At 40.9% G+C, this 16,016-nt stretch overlaps 2 protein-coding genes across 5 annotated transcripts; both read right to left on the reverse strand.

Annotated features, from left to right (window-relative positions):
- Nucleotides 1-7,521: 7,521 nt before the first annotated feature.
- Nucleotides 7,522-12,207, reverse strand: LOC107216836 (facilitated trehalose transporter Tret1). Its single transcript, XM_015654137.2, has 3 exons — nt 11,761-12,207; nt 11,262-11,456; nt 7,522-9,726 (listed from the first exon to the last, which is right to left on the reverse strand). Exons 2-3 carry the CDS (start codon nt 11,320-11,322, stop codon nt 8,384-8,386), a joined length of 1,404 nt encoding a protein of 467 aa, XP_015509623.1. The 5' UTR covers nt 11,323-11,456; nt 11,761-12,207; the 3' UTR covers nt 7,522-8,383.
- Nucleotides 12,208-12,231: 24 nt separating this feature from the next.
- On the reverse strand, nt 12,232-15,982 carry LOC107216817 (facilitated trehalose transporter Tret1-like). Of its 4 annotated transcripts, none has more exons than XM_015654108.2 (3): nt 15,039-15,982; nt 13,769-13,859; nt 12,232-13,597 (listed from the first exon to the last, which is right to left on the reverse strand). In XM_015654108.2, the coding sequence occupies exons 1-3, from the start codon at nt 15,069-15,071 to the stop codon at nt 12,240-12,242; spliced, it is 1,482 nt and encodes a 493-aa protein (XP_015509594.1). In that variant the 5' UTR covers nt 15,072-15,982; the 3' UTR covers nt 12,232-12,239. The 4 variants fall into 4 exon arrangements, with proteins under 4 accessions (XP_015509594.1, XP_046589111.1, XP_046589110.1 ...); XM_046733155.1 differs by having other exon boundaries at nt 12,232-13,610; nt 15,039-15,056; XM_046733154.1 differs by lacking the exon at nt 15,039-15,982 and adding an exon at nt 14,241-14,821 and having other exon boundaries at nt 12,232-13,610.
- Nucleotides 15,983-16,016: the final 34 nt, after the last annotated feature.

A 16,016-nucleotide genomic window follows, 5' to 3' on the forward strand; every position in this document is an offset into this window, starting at 1 on the left:
GGTTTATTTACCAATGATTGATGGTTGGTGTCCCGACGTTTGAAATATGACGCTACCTAACGGTGATTTCTATGGGAATATGTATTTTGTCGATTTGTTATATTTTCAACTGTCTATTACGGAAACGCCAGTGTTCCATTGTCGGCTGGTTCCATGCGTCAAATACTGCTTGCTGCAAGCTGTTGAATTCTAGTAGAGTGAAAATTTTAATCGAATTAAAATTGCATAACTATTGTGATTATTATTTTTCAAACAATAGTTTTTGAAAAAGTATCGCGCTACAGCAAAATGATTGAAAACTTGACGGTTCGATGATAATTAAACACTCATTCATATATTTATACGTTAACTGAATAAAAAGATACACCGTGAGTTTTTCTACCAACGATACAATCCGTGCGCCTGAGGTAAGCAATCGAGGTTACGCCTGATGTTCAGGTTGAGCACCGTATCCCGCCACTCTATTATCGCGATGAATAACTGAATTTGATGACAGTTCTGCTCTTAACTGCCACATTATTGCCTTGGTTAATTGTTCGAATTCAATTTTTCAGCATTTTCGACATTTCCTATCATACAGGTTATTCTGACAAATAATATTTAACATTTTGGATGACTGTGGTGTGATACGGTGCTCAACCTAAACACCAGCTGTACTCTGGTTGCCTGCCTCAGGCGCATGGATCGTTTCGCCGTTACAAAAACTCATGGTACAGCATGTTACACGTAAAGGGAAATGTTACAGACATTCAACTATCGAGATGTAAAACGAAGCCTATGTTTTCTTTTTTACGTTACTTTGGTTTAATGCCACGCTTGTTACTTTTTCAGTATTTTATAATGTTGCTACTTAATTTAATATACAATCACTAGTCAGGTTTCATAGATAGCTGATTTTTCTTGCCTCATGTCCCGCAGTCGTCACAGTATTTGTATGCCACTTGTCTTTCGTCGATTCCAATTCAGGTACAAACATTGGTAATTGTGCTATTGAAAGGCAAATTCATGGGAATATTAATATATTCTAATATTTTACGAAGTCAATAATACAAGATTGAAATAACACTGTATGAAAATACTAAGAAAGGTCAACATTAAAATTTGTTTTGCATACCGTCGCACAGCTCCACCAGGCCGTGTGATTTAAATTTTATATTTATCAATATCAAACCGAAAACTTCAGAAATGGAATGATTCACCGATTCATCTTCGATTATTGAGATCAGCTGCGATAGTAATCGTAAGAAATCTTTGGTCTCACACAAGTGAGAGGTATAGCGGAATAAACAATATCGTTTTGCGCCTAGCGCTCCTATTACTGCGTTACACTAAAAGTGCCGTACCGTGCATCGCCTGGCGGAGCTGTGCGACGGTATGCGACGGTACGCCAAAGCCAGGCAAAGCCGTTCCGATTCCGCGCTGTGCCGCAACAGTGGACGTTGGCTTTAAAAATATTGAACTACCAACGTGAAAATATTAAAAATGTTTTAAAAAGTTGGATAACTCGGATGAACAAGAGTACTTAAACGCCTCGTAATATGAAAGTACTTCAACTTTAGTTCAGTTTATCATTAGTTTAGTTTGAGTCAATATTATATTAATTTTGTGTACGGTTGTTTGCGGTTCCCTCATCGGGGTGTGTGTGTTATATTGTTCTTGTCGTTTTGCATTTTTATTTGTGTTCATATTTAGTGTTTTACATTTGCCATTCATTATTTGATTCCGAGAGGAACAGAGTCAACAGTGTCAGTGTGAATGAAAAAAAAAAAAAACCGTAACGCTGGCGCATTTTCATTTTTGCTAAAATCTTATGTGATCTTGAAAAAGGATAGAATCAACCCCCGCATTTTTTGTTCCGCCGTATTTTTTCTTGACAAAACGATTTCTATCACTTCCGACTAGGTCACAAAGTTCACATTCGACGGACACAGCCGTAAAGAACAAGAAAGAAACGCGGATAAATAAAGCAGGAATGAAAATGTTGCAATTTGGCGTTTTCCCTTCTACGGAACTCACCGCTATTTTCTTTGTTGTACGAGCTTTCTGTCTCAGTCGCCAAAGAAACGATGTCGCACATTCCAGTGGGGCCAATTCCACCGCGACAAAAGATCGTCGCATCATAGTTCAGCGTATCAATATCTATTACATACCATATATAGAAGTCGCTTTTGCTACTTTGGTAGTAAGTTTTCCACGTACGCGTCGATTAACTAATCAAAATGTAGTTTTTGTAGAATCTTATTCTTCAACAGTTAGCCCGGTCATTATAGTCAAGCAAAAATTAAGTGCATTCGGAATAGTGTAACCGATACGGTGAAAATTTTCCATTTTTCAATCTCCTAAAACTTGAAGCACTTTATTCTTTCTCACCGCACCTTGCAGTTTTCTAGAAATATGAAATTCTAGTGTTTTATTTGTCATATAACATCACTGTTGCGAAATACCTGCGGGATAAATCCTCGCGGGATATGTGCAGGTGACATATAGATACAAGTAGAATGGAGCTGGTAGACTGGAAGGCGGATATATAGATGAGAAAAAACTTATATACAACAGACGGCGAGCTCAATACCAAGGGTATTGCTCAATCGCGATCCTAACTGTCCAACTACGCAGGACAAAGCGTCGACATTGTTCTCTTTTTATGGCCATATTCTCCTTTTATACCTATAACAGAAATCCATCAGATTGGCACTCAAAATCGAAGAATAGATGAGTACAAGAAACAATTCTTGGGGAAACAATTACGTTTGATGTATTTTTACTCTGTATGTACATTGTACAGTAATGTTCATTGATAGGTTCCCAGTGGCTCACTATTTTTTGTTTCAAATCAAGAATCAAAACGGGAACGAGTTTCCTCGGATATATGGTTTCTTTTCCGAGCAAATTTTAGATGCCAATAAGAGAGTGAAGTTCGTAACGTTAATGTAACGATTCACTTGTAGAAAAAAGCATTATTTTACAACTGTACGATCATCTCAAATTGAGTAATCTCTTTTCAAAAAGCAAATTGTATTCAGATTTTGGAAATAAAACTCCTTTAAAGGCGTTCTAAATTAAAACAATGATGTTAGTTTTAATATTTCGTTATATTAATGTTTACTAACTTCAATCTGGTGTTCCAATGACTAACGATGCAAGTGACAGGAGAAACTAACGATACTTTGGTCATAAACATATGAAATTTCTGTAGAAAGAAATTTTGTTTTAGTTTTAATCCCAAAAAAATAATAAGCCACTGGGAACCCATTAATGATCATATCACATACATCCAAATTTAAATGCGATTCCCGAAACACTGTAACATTTTTTTCATGTCCCTGACTTTCGGTGCATCGAGTTCGACTCAAGCCAACGCTGAGAACTCAACTTACGCATTTCGTAAATATGCACCGTTAACGGCTTTCAAGGGAATATCTGTATATAATATTATGGTGGCGATATATAGTTGCTATGAAAATTCTGAGTTTTACGACGCTTTCAGACCGAGATTTTATGAGACCCATAAGCCAAACACTTCCAATATCAACGAAGTTGACGATGCAGTGCATCGCAGCCCACCGTATATGCAGGGATAGTATACATGAAGTGTCCTAGCCTCGGAATCGAACCTAATCAAATGTGGGTTGAATTTACGGGGGATTTTGCACTGCAATTTTCACTCTAAAGTTACGATCAAATGTATGCACGAGTAACTTGACTCAATCTTCAAAAATAAGGATTTATTTTTAAAGCCTTTGTAAAAAACACTTCCGATTACGTGTTACCTATTTTCCAAAAGGCCTTTCCTAGTCACGGCTGCAGTAAACCATTCAAACGAAAAAAAAGAGCAACTTGAATATATGAATTTTCGGATTCTTGTGTGGGTTAGCAGCTGCTTCAAGACGACGTCTCATTCTCAAGAGATCTTATTCTACAATTGACTTTCTCTACCTTCTAGATTGTCCATCTTTCTGTCGCCTGTGGGTGATGCGAAAGATTCGGATTCGAGCCAATTTCTTTCCTTCAGTCCTGATGGCTGTCCACTCTTCAAGCCATCTCCCCACATTTATCTTGTCCAATCCCACTTCGCTCTGCGGTAACCCAACCTTATCCATAGCCGTAGCCATATCCATTTCCATATCCAGATTATAGCTGTCCGTCTGCTTAGTTATTTCCATCGAACATTTCGTGTGAAAACTACATTTCGATAGGCGTTGACAGTAGCTTACCTCTTTCTAAGGTGATGCACCTCAAAAGCCTGGTGTAGAGTGATGTTCGCCGAAGTTTCCGAAATGTGTACTCACCGATTTTCATTGCTCTGTGATATATTGTACATTAAAATACATAGTAAAAAACATTAGACACGAATTTTTGTTCGTGCTGATTCAACCGATTAAAGGGTAGAAAATCACCCATACAGTTTATCCTGAAAAATAGATTTTTCCATAGTCTTTGTTACTTAGACGTGCAATTTTCATACGAAACCAATTGGATGTAATTCACCATGAAACGACGACAATATATGGGTTGTTTTTACCTTCAGATGTTGTTTGGGGTGATTCTTATCCCTCTAACGGCCAAGTTATCATGTAAACAAGAATTTTTTTTCGAGGTTCTACGACGTACACCTCGGATACTTTCTTTGTAGGCTTCGAGAGGATTTGGGAAAACGTGTGAATCCGGTCAACATTTCCCGGAAAAGATGAACTGATTTGGAATAGCGGGAGACGATAGTAATAGCGCATCTATAAAGTCCTCATTCCGTCGACGTTTCCAGCTGCCATTTTACAGGTTAATAGAATCTCCGACTATTTGACTTTCAAATTCACGTCTCCCCGCGGTCGTTCGAACAAATTACGCAATTGCAGATTGAATCGCTCGTTTTACTTCGAGCAATTCACATAAATTTAAGAAATCAGTTTGTTGTTGTTGAACTTGTCGTGAGGTAAAAATTGTGCAAAATAAGATGTAACTTTATAATCAAGCCTTCCAAAATAAAAGAAATAAAAAATTCCATTCACATGTCTAAACAACACTTGAGTATACAGGGGTAAGTCACTCGCTACCTTTTTGGTTGACGGATTGAAAGGCAGGAGAAAGGAAGGTATAGAAAAACCGAAAATCTTTGAGTAGATACGACCGATGGCCCACTTCCGGCGGAAGTGAAGGCACAGAATCAGCCGAGTGTTCAAAGTCGCGGGGGTAACCGAGATCACAGACATTCCTTACGCTTGATCGGCCCTTGAATCGTTTCGCCCCGTCACTATTGCCACCCTTTGCACGCCTCCCTTTCACGCCAGGCCAATCACCTAGTGGATCAGATCAATAATTTACAAATCTCTTGCGAGGCCCAGAAAGCGTTACGTCCATTAGATGGATTTCCAGGATTTAATCTTCAGCTGAACAAACTCTAGAAATATCTGGCTCGTGTCATATAAATTAAGCTTTGATAACTTCGGAAACTTATGATTTATATAGCTATGTTACGTACGTCGTGACTTCCGTGTCCCTTAGATTTCGAACCAGATTTGACCAACTACGTAACGTACTTACAGAAGCAGTTCAGCTCCAATTTTTCACTTTCATTCAAATTGGTTCGAAAAGCGACTGGATCGTTATTTGGATTTGGTGCCCTGAATACATCGCTGGGTATATAAGCTCCATACCGACTACTATTTCCGACATCTCTCATATCCGATAGAAATGCTCTAGAGGGCGGAAGTTCACTTTTCCGGGCTATTGGGTAATCCTAGACTGACCACGGGCCGGCGAACAAGTTTTATAAAATTGAGGCGATGGTATAAGAGGCTGACCAATTTCACAAATAAAATCGACCTGCACTTTACTTTATTGTATACCTGCCTGTACGATGAATTCTTTTCAAGCTCAGATTTTATCGAAGTAGGAGCGTCGACTGTCTGTCTAATGGGTGCCGAACAATTTTCGACGTTCCAGAGCTTGTACAGCCGGCGACGTTGGTTATTCAAGCTTTAACAATACGATAGGAAGTGTGGTTGGCGTTCACCAAAATCTATCTGCTTTACTTAGGATCTGTGTATTAGCAATTGATTCGGCGATATTTCTCACAGTTCTATTTACATTCCAAACGGTGGAATGAATCAATTCCGACATCTATTCAGTTTGCTATTCCCACTCGTATTTGCTCGCTTAACGAGCTTTCAGGTAACAAGACTGCCGAGCGTAAATCCTGGAGTTCTGACTTTATTGCACGATTTAAAAAAAAACATGTCGTGCCAGCTTGAAGACTGAATATCTCAGTCCGACATTGAACGCCGAACCAACATCGACAACCGACGGTTTCATGAACAACGAAATCCAATCATATCGATAAATTAGTATCAAAGGTGGCTCGAAATACCTTGCAGACCTCAAAGTTTCCGCACCCGGTGGTAAATAGGTCGTTCGTCTTACGCCCCAAAAAGTCGTAGGATTATCCAGACGGCTTTTCCGCTGCTCTACTGAATTGATTTACAGCCTGAATATCGGCAGGCTACTTCTTAATATCCCAGACCCCCTTATGGTCGGCTTGACACATATACCCGGATGTGTTTTTTACGGGTAAAATGTTCTCACGAAGGGGTTCGTGGCTCGCAGGTTATTAATCCTTCACGGAACATATAAGGTTACGCGAACAACATGATTGTGTCCCGCTGTTGCGCCAGAAGGTGCTGACCGCGTTATGGCAAAAAGCCGAAAGTAATTTCATCCTTCAAAATCAGAAACGAATTCATTCAATGATCCTTCAATACTCACCAAAAGCGTCGAACGCAGTTTAAATTCAGCTAGCTTTTACCTTAATACGGATCACGTTCGAGATGAAACCTATTTGAACCGTCGCAGTTCTGCGCTGCGATACTCGTTGATCCATTAAACGAGACGTATCTGCCCCACTAAACTTCGCCATGGAACTGGCGTTAAATCAGGATTTAATGGGCAACCATGGGTATGTACCCCACTTGCTGCTGCTACGAGTGCCGGATATAAAATGCTTTGCGTGGACTGGGAGAAACAAATTGGACGTGGTCTGGAATACCTGCGAGCGGGAAGTGCCTGCAATAGAATTAAAACTGCCGGGAGAATCCACTCCGCCCTTTTTGCTCTGAAATTTATATCTACGTATATGTGTCGCTCACTTTTGAAAGTTGGAAATTGAAACCAGCTCCTAATTGCCGTGCATGTCGGTCTAAATAATTATTTCACTCGATGTATGATATACCGACGATGTGATGCTGCGACATCGTCGAGGAACTAAAGACGTGTTCTCACTATTGGGGTCATGCGTTCTGTGGAACATAGGAGCAGAGTCTTTTGAGAATAATGAGTACCAACCGTTGGGCGATGATAATTAATTACCTTCGACGTAATCAATAAACAATATAAGATATATCGCAGGCTTCAGATCCTGCCCACCGATTAAGAAGCTGCAGAAGCGGCGGTGAAGCTTCGCCGTAGCTCTGAGGAAGATAAATCATGAGGCTTGGAGAATGGGTCTAGCGAGCGAGTATAAACAACACCTGGTGTCTTCATAAATTATTATTTCGCACTGCTGCCGTCTCATAAACTGCGGAGAACAAAATCTTATCTGAACGCGGAAAGACCAATCTTCAACGCTCATCTTGCAAAAATTACTCATTGTACATTGCAAAACTCACGAAACCCACGTTATGTACTGCCATTAAACCGAAACAGCTAACAACCTAGTCAGCATAACATGGCGTCAACTGATGTAAGTTTCAAAAGCATTTCTTATACCTTTTATAATTTCTGACCATGAGAAACCATCACAACATCGTATACAAGATTGAAACTTGCTACTTTCAACGTAGATTATACGTGTATAACGTTCGAAAACGGAAATGACCTGCACGTTTGGTTTATAGAAGCGTTTGCCATATCCGTATACGTAGAATGATATTTAGCAACGTTGGGATCTGCAAATGCTGGAATACTCTGCAGGAGTTAGAAGGTGGCTGTCAGCACGCACCAGTTTTATGCGGTAATTGATATCATCACGCCTCGTTAGCATAATTACACGTTACCCTTAGCGTAGCACATACTCGTACCTGGTTTGCGGAGTTGCGCTAACGTCATAATCAGTATGGACTCACAGCATTTCCTGCTCGATAAATTCGGATGGTGCAATCTTCCCAAGCGTAAACTTTGTGTAAAAATGTTATTGCTTTGTCTTGGGATCGAAGAATTATTCACAATCACCTCCGTTTCCCAGGTGGTTACATTGATATTTTCTATCCTCTTCCTATAATGTACAGTGACCAATAGCTTAATGTACCTCACGACAAACGCAAGCTTTCGAATAAGTACTGAAAAAAGTGTCCCTTCACGTCGCACGACAAATGTTCTTTAAAACAGATTCATTTCACCTCCTACAGCAGTGAAGTCTGCTGACAGCCAAATCTTGTTGGATTTCTTCAAACTCCTTATTCTTCGTTTCCGGTATGAAGACAAATGCAAATAGGAAGGCCAGGAAGCAGGCAGCGGAAAATATATAGTACACAACGTATTCACCCACGGCATCTCCGATCACTTGATACAACTTTGCAACAACAAGACCAAAAACCCCGTCCGAAATGGTAACTATGGCACTGCCGATACTTTTAACATTATTCGGAAACAGCTGGCCGATGAGGGCATCAGGAATCGCGCCAAGCCCGAGCTGATAGACGAGCTGGAAAAGAATGATGGCGACGACCGGAAGCCAGTTTACCGATGTCACGTTAAAGCCGTTCCGATCGGCGATGAGGTAGCTCGCCAATACCGCCAAGGTGACGGATGTTCCCAATGTTGAGGTCATGAGCAACGGTCTGCATCCAACTTTTTCCACAGTGACGGTAGCAAGAGCACAGGATAAAAGTCCCATTACCAAGACTATCACAGTCGCCAAGTTTGTGTTGATACCGATATTCGCTGATTGGAAAAGTACCTCCAAATACGACATGGTCGTGTAATTGCCGCTCATCAATTGGGCGATGATAAGGGAAACGATGATACCGAGTGCCTTGCGATTGTTCGGACGTAACATTTCCCGGAATTTGGTCGTCCACTTTTGAGTGGCCGAGTTCTTCTCTATGCTCAGTATCACTGCTTCGAGTTCATTCTTTGCTTCTTGGTTGTCCGTTATTCCTTTGAAAAACGAGAGTGACTTAGCCGCCTCGACGTACCTCTTCTTCGAGGCCAGGAAGTAGGGAGTCTCGGGGAACCAGGCGAACAGACACAGAAAGAGAATCGGTATCAGGAAGAGAACTATGGAAAGGGTTCTTATCGCCACGAACGGTCCTAAACTGCAGGTGAAAACTGACCCGGTAAATACGTTCACTGCAATCAAAGTACCGAGGGCGCCCTTGATGTTGACGTCGGCGATCTCCGAGACGTACATGGGATTTGTCGTGTAGGAAATTCCGATCCCAGTCCCTAGGATCACGCGAGCGATGTACAGCTCTTCCACTTTAGTTGCAAATATATCGATCAGCCAGCCGACTCCGTATATCAAACTTGTCAATAGAAGTGTCCTTTTTCGGCCGAACGTATCGGCGCAGGCTGCTCCGATGAAGGGTCCAATCATCGAACCGATTCCTGTCAATGACACTATCCAAGAACTCTGGTCCGACGTAATAACGATGTGAGAATCCTTATCCATCAACCTAGAGAGATTGGTTGTCGCCCATCCGTAGACAGTCCCAGCGCAGACCATGCTCATGGTGGCTGTTGGCAGAAATGAAATATTCATTCAACAATTTGTTGCACCCAGATTTTGACATGATTGTATTGTGGAGTTTAAATAAATTTCGACCAGTCTCTTATCCCCACCCTTTCCGATTTGCTAATCAATTTTTATGTGAAAGTGCCTAAGCTTCGACGTACGAATGAATGTTTTCAGATTTTTCCTACACCTGATTCGGAAGTTATAATTTTTTCATAATCTCTATTTTCGGCCGTCGCTTGTTTGACAGGCGATTCCAGTACTTTGCTAAGACGTCACTTGGAGGAATGTCTGAGAGAAAATCTCTCGAATGGTGAACGGTTTTTCAAAAAACGTTTGTTTCATTTCGAAAAAAGTCAATACTTCAAGTGACAGAAAAAATTCAGACATTTTTTGATGTGACCCCCTGGTGACGGACTAGAATCAGCTGAAAGATAAGCATCCATCAAAACTAGGGATTTTGGAAAATTCATAACCCCTGAACTAAGTCTCAAAAAGAATTCAAAAGGGCAGTTTTAAAATTTGAAGGCGGTGAGTGTCACAGACTTGTCGAATTTTATTGGAATGCCCATTGTAAATGCTAATCAGCTGCTACATTAAGGGGTTACACAGGTTTCGAAGGTTGAAAAAAAGCATATTCAAACTTAAGGCATATGAAAGAACAATATTTGAACGATATTTGATAAAATTTTCATCCGAAATTTTTGAAAATTCAGTTGTTCAAAACTGGTTTTTAGAGACCCAGTATTTTCGCGGTGGTGACGATAACTCATGCTAACTTTATTTGACATCAAAAAATCAAATATTTTCAGTTAGTAGGTGATTATAGCTACTGAATGAACGAAGAATTTTTTAAATAATTGCAATTTGAATTTTTGCAGAAGTTTTTGCAAAAAAGTCCGATTTTCGGTACACCTTACACCATGTATAATAAGTTGTGATCGAAGAAAAAAAATCCTTTGTTCAATCATTAGCCAATACTATCTAGAAAAAGTGCAAAATTTCAATAAGGTCTGTGCACTAGTTTTTAAGAAAGTTTGGCCACCGATTTCAAAAATACAGTTTTGAGAAAAGAAGAAAGGTATTTCTGAAGGCTCTCTCTCCTAGACTTTTACTCCAATTGACTTAAAACTTAGGGAAAATATTCGTCACATGTTGTACTATTGGATAAAAAATAAAATTTAAAATAGATTTTTTGAAATTTTTAAACCCATGTACCCCCATAAAGATATTTCAAACTTCAACTCCGATATCACGAAGTAGTGTAACAAGTTAGACTGAGATTCGAATAAAGTTTTGATTGATCAATTGCAACTACATGAATATCATATCTTGAATAGTACGATTTGATTACACACAAAACACGATAACGATTTGGTAAACGCTAGACTAGCTGAAATTAACTTTTATGAAAGCTAATAAACTGAGCGATAAGCCGAGAGTCTTGGTCGAATTGTGATGAATGAGTATCTATTAATGTCAGGCTCTAGTGTTCAGCCATTGCCTCACATCAATCATTCACTCGAAAAACACTAACCTGTAATTCCAGCTGCCCATTGCTTCCATTGCGTCCTTTTCCCCACAGTCGGTTTATTCATTATTTACTCAAAATCAGCCTGTAAGCCTCTTAAGTCGATATACTCGTTTTTCGAATGATGATATTGACCAGCATGCAAAGCGACTAGTATGCGTAGTATGATAAATGTGTTTGCGTACATCAAACAGATTTCTACTGAAAAATAGTAATCAAACATTTTATTTATACATTTCGATGGTTTGTATGATAGTCTTGCGGCTACAAATTCCAGTCTTTCGAATAGTTAGAATGCAGGGTTGACAGTTGCCGAGGAAAGAGAGAGAGAGGACGTTGGAGAAAGTAAGCCAATGTTCTCTATCTCTTCAGCGCTCACGGTAATTAAGAATCTGTTTCTTTGATCACGAAGCTACGACAAGTACCATCAGATGTGGCCTGTTCAATCCACTAGAAATGAGTTCAATTCCATTCAACTGCGTGTAATAATTTACTTGGTAATTACCTCAGAATAAAGCAACAGCAAAAACAAATACAACTGCATTGTATACGAGCTCACCAGAATAGTTCGTGCGAGCGAAGCAGTCGCGCAGTTACTGATTAAATGCCGATGATCGTCAGCTGAGAACGACGAATAGGTTGTTCGTATTTCAGTTATATCAGCGACGTCTGAGTTATTATTTTTATAACTTGTACCAAACTCCGTTATTCAGGGATACACTGTCAATGATAAGAATGCCTTGAGTGACACGTGCGTCTGTTTCTCTAGTTGCAAGCCAAGCTACGGAGTTTCAATAAATGTTTTCGCGACGCGATGTCCGCTTGACAATATGTAAGTCACACCGTATTCCTTTCATTTGCATATCGAAAGATGATCGAGGAAGAAGGGAAGGGGGCGCGGTCAGGTGTTAACGGAAAAATTATGCTAACGAACGAGTGGAGACGATTAGATGAGACAAAAAAATATCTGCACGGCTTCATGCATCAGTCTTTATTTCTTCGCTTAACACACCGAAGTTCACTATCGCCCAAGTCAATTTGTATCTGAGCAAATGTTTTGTTTTTAGTTTCTGGCACAAATGCGAGAACAAAGAAGAACGCGAGAAGGCAGGAGCCAGTAAAGAAGTAATAAACGACGTATATCCCGAGATGATCACCGATTACTTGATAAAGCTTGGAAATAGTGGATCCCAAAATACCGTCGGTGACAGTGATCGTGGCGCCCGCGATGCCCTTGACGTTTGTTGGGAAAAGTTCACCAATCAAAGAGTTCGTCAGAGTTCCCAAGCCTATTTGGTACGCAATTTGGAAGAGGATTACGTCCAGAATTGGGATCCAGTTGACAACCGAAATGTCGATCGAGGTCCGGGTTTCCAGGAGTATGTAAGTCGCAAGGATGCCCAGAGTCGTGGTTGTGCCCAGAGTCGAGGCAAACAGGAGTGGCCTTCTACCCGCCTTCTCCACCGTGTAGGTCGACAAGGTGCAAGAGACCAGGCTCACCGCCAAGACGATGCATGTCGCAAGGTCGGGGTCGAGGGCTATGTGAGCGTCCTTGAAGAGATCCTCCAAGTAGGAAGTAGTGGTGAAGGACCCGCTCAGTTGTTGGGCGGCGATCAAACCGATGACGATGAAAAGAGCCCGGCGATTGTTGGGTAGACGCAGCTCTGATAGCTTTTCCCGAAAGCTCTGTCTGTCTATGTTCTCGTTTATGTTTCGTAAAATAAAGTCGAGCTCCTCCCTGACTTCCACCTCATCCTGGATGCCCTTGAAAAATTTGATGGCTGCCATAGCCTCCTCGTATCTTCCCTTCGCTGCCAGGTGATATGGGCTCTCCGGAAACCAGATGAATGTTGCCAAAAATAAAATCGGGACCGAAAGAAGTATCATTGTCAGGACCTGTATGGACGCCCAGTATCCGACTACACAGGCGAATAATGAACCTGTGAACACGTTCGTGGCTATCAAGGTTCCAAGAGCACCGCGAATGTTTATGTCGGCAACCTCGGAAACGTACATCGGGTTTACCGTGTACGAAACGCCGACTCCGATGCCAAGGATCAGCCTAGCCACGTAGTACGTTGTCACGCTTCGGGCAAAGATCACGGTTACCCAGCCAATAATAAAGTAAAGAACAGATATCAGCAGAGTCTTTTTCCGGCCGATACTATCAGCCATAGCAGCTCCGATGAACGGTCCTATCATTGACCCCACTACAGTCAAAGACAGAAGCCAGCCTCCTTCGTCAGTCGTAAATTGCACCTGAGCTTCGGGACTTGTAAGACGGGAAATGCATGTAGTGTACCACCCGTAGACAGTGCCAGCGGAGATCATCGACATCGTTGCTGTAAACGTAAACTGATATAGAATTTAATTCGTGGTGAGAGCTGATGAAATCAAGTCGCGTAGTTCGGTTCAAGTTTTAGGGTGTGATTAGTTATTGAAATGGATCTATAAGTCGAACTTGGATGGCACAATTTTTGATTTTGAAACTGTACATAATCCAGCACACTTACCAGTGATGCTGCCCATCCATTGCTTCCACTGAGTTCTCCCGTTTGGGTCGGTTTTGTGCTGGCAAGAACCAGTTATCTCCGTCCTATCGACCTTAAGAAGAAAAGTTTTATTCTACTATAGGTCAGATAAGCATAGTTTAAAAAATTCTATGATGCTGCAATCGGATCTCGACGACCTTTTTTAATCAAGTATCGCAGTGTGACAATCGCCACAATTCGTCTCATTGGGTTTTGAATGAACATCGCGATATACAATTAGCATTGATATAATAGCCCGAGGAGCCGTAAGATACAGCATATAAAACATATGATACATCACAATATCATCCATTCTTGAAAACAAGAGGATCGAGTTTCAAGTTCGGATCAATTTCACAGGTCGAGTTTGAACCTTAGTTCCATACTATGAAATGCACAAATTTAATAGAAACGCGTGAGTAATTAGATCTTGTTTAAATGAGATTGACATTACCATATCGTGTATCAACCGAACAGTCAATGAATTGCGTTAAACAATTGAAACGATAAACGTGAATGGAAAAACGGCGACGCGAACTGCGGACGAAGAAAATGGAACGTGAAAATAGCACGCGTGTCGTTAAATCACTGGGAAGCTTAGACGACTCGAAACGCTGGATGATTCTACTCGAAGAGCTAGCTGTTGTTTTTCGCCCCTTCGGCGTCTTTCCCGTCCTCTCACAACTCTTCGTTTCTTGGTATTCTCCTCGGCCTGGTAGGTTCACCAAAATAATCTCCGACTTCTCGCGCGCATGTTCCTTGCAACGACGTCCCGATATACACGCACGGAACACTCGACGAACAGGCGGGTCAGTCACCTCTGGGATATTTTTTTAATTCTTACATATTGACAGCGGTTGACAAGTTCGATTTTTGTGTCAAACCAATATTCAAATATTTCAAGATTCGTGCAGCTAATCGCAGTTGAAAATTTCCTGTATCGTTAGCACAATTTTTAACCGGTAAACACGCGGAACACTGATATCAAAAATGACTTCAACCATATACCCAACTCATCTCACGTTGAATTCGAAGGAATGACAACCACTGCCCAACTGGCACAATCATATCAATAAGCCAAAGTGCTTTCGGATTGGCGCGAAAAGTTGACACAACGCTCGACTACGTCTCTCCGATAGCGAGCTTCGTCCGGAGATCCACGTGTGCAGGGTCATCGTCAGATATTCCGTAGTTCGCGAACAGAATGAATATTCAAGGATAAGTTCGAAGAGATGATAGAAACACAACTTACCAAGTTCGATGCAGCCGCCTTGTCGTTATCCATTGTTGCGACTCTTGCACACTATTTTACCAACATCATTCGGTTTAGTGGTACAAATGTTCGCAGTTGATCGTCACGACATGAGATAACAGACTGTTCGTATTAATGATGTTTAGATAACGGATTTGGACCATACTCACGAGTTGTTACAAGTCTTGGTTAGACATCAAGCACTGCACTGCTTCAAATGATCATACTTAATTGGTTATAGTGCAACGGATACATAATTTATGCTGTAATCTCATATTTATACAAGAACAGAGCAGAATTATCGTTGGGCGAGTTAGCCGACGCACTTGTAAGCAGCCCTACCGTGGCGATAACGAACATACACTTATCAGCGTCAATGTCACTACGCATGTCATGTGATACGTGAGCATGTGAGAGTCGTAAGGTGTTACGATTTGACATAAACATACAGCAGGAGCATGGATCGGTTTGTGACCTCTTGCAAAAGTCGTTTTTCGATTTACGGAGTTGATTCGGTTTCAATTACGCTGGCTTAAAGCCAGGATAGTATGTTGTATTTTATAGAAAAGGTGAGAATTTTCACTTGTGCCTATTTGCTCAGACAGTCAGGATAATTAAAAATAAATTTATGCTACCTTTCCAGGAAACAAAGCTAGGTTCAATCAAATTGGCTTCACGTAACAGACTATGAATGGTACGTCTTCACCGCATTAATAAAATTGATTCTGGTTTCAAGATATGTATTGTTACATCGTGAGTCAGCGGGCGTTATCATGCTCATTCCGACACTAATTGGATAATGATTCGCATTCAATAAGCATCAGTACTGAATTTCGTTGATTGACACTTTGTTGGAATCGACACTAATATTTTTAAAAGGAATAGGTTATGACGATCGGACGGCCAGAAACCTCAGTAAGGCTGGGATCTGGAGTTTCTCGATTTTACCGTAACTTGGCTGCCTTTTTTGTCGTGAGA

Source organism: Neodiprion lecontei, chromosome 2 (assembly GCF_021901455.1).
Source record: "Neodiprion lecontei isolate iyNeoLeco1 chromosome 2, iyNeoLeco1.1, whole genome shotgun sequence".
Classification (NCBI taxonomy): Eukaryota; Metazoa; Arthropoda; class Insecta; order Hymenoptera; family Diprionidae; genus Neodiprion; species Neodiprion lecontei.

Excerpts from the sequence above, each read along its gene's own strand:
- LOC107216836 (XM_015654137.2), bottom strand. The coding sequence starts at position 11,322 with ATGAATAAACCGACTGTGGGGAAAAGGACGCAATGGAAGCAATGGGCA. Across the intron at positions 9,727-11,261 it reads ATGGGCAGCTGGAATTACAG|CCACCATGAGCATGGTCTGC; the intron begins GTTAGTGTTTTT and ends TTCTGCCAACAG.
- LOC107216817 (XM_015654108.2), bottom strand. The coding sequence starts at position 15,071 with ATGGATAACGACAAGGCGGCTGCATCGAACTTG. Across the intron at positions 13,860-15,038 it reads AGGCGGCTGCATCGAACTTG|GTCGATAGGACGGAGATAAC; the intron begins GTAAGTTGTGTT and ends TTTCTTCTTAAG. Across the intron at positions 13,598-13,768 it reads ATGGATGGGCAGCATCACTG|CAACGATGTCGATGATCTCC; the intron begins GTAAGTGTGCTG and ends TTACGTTTACAG.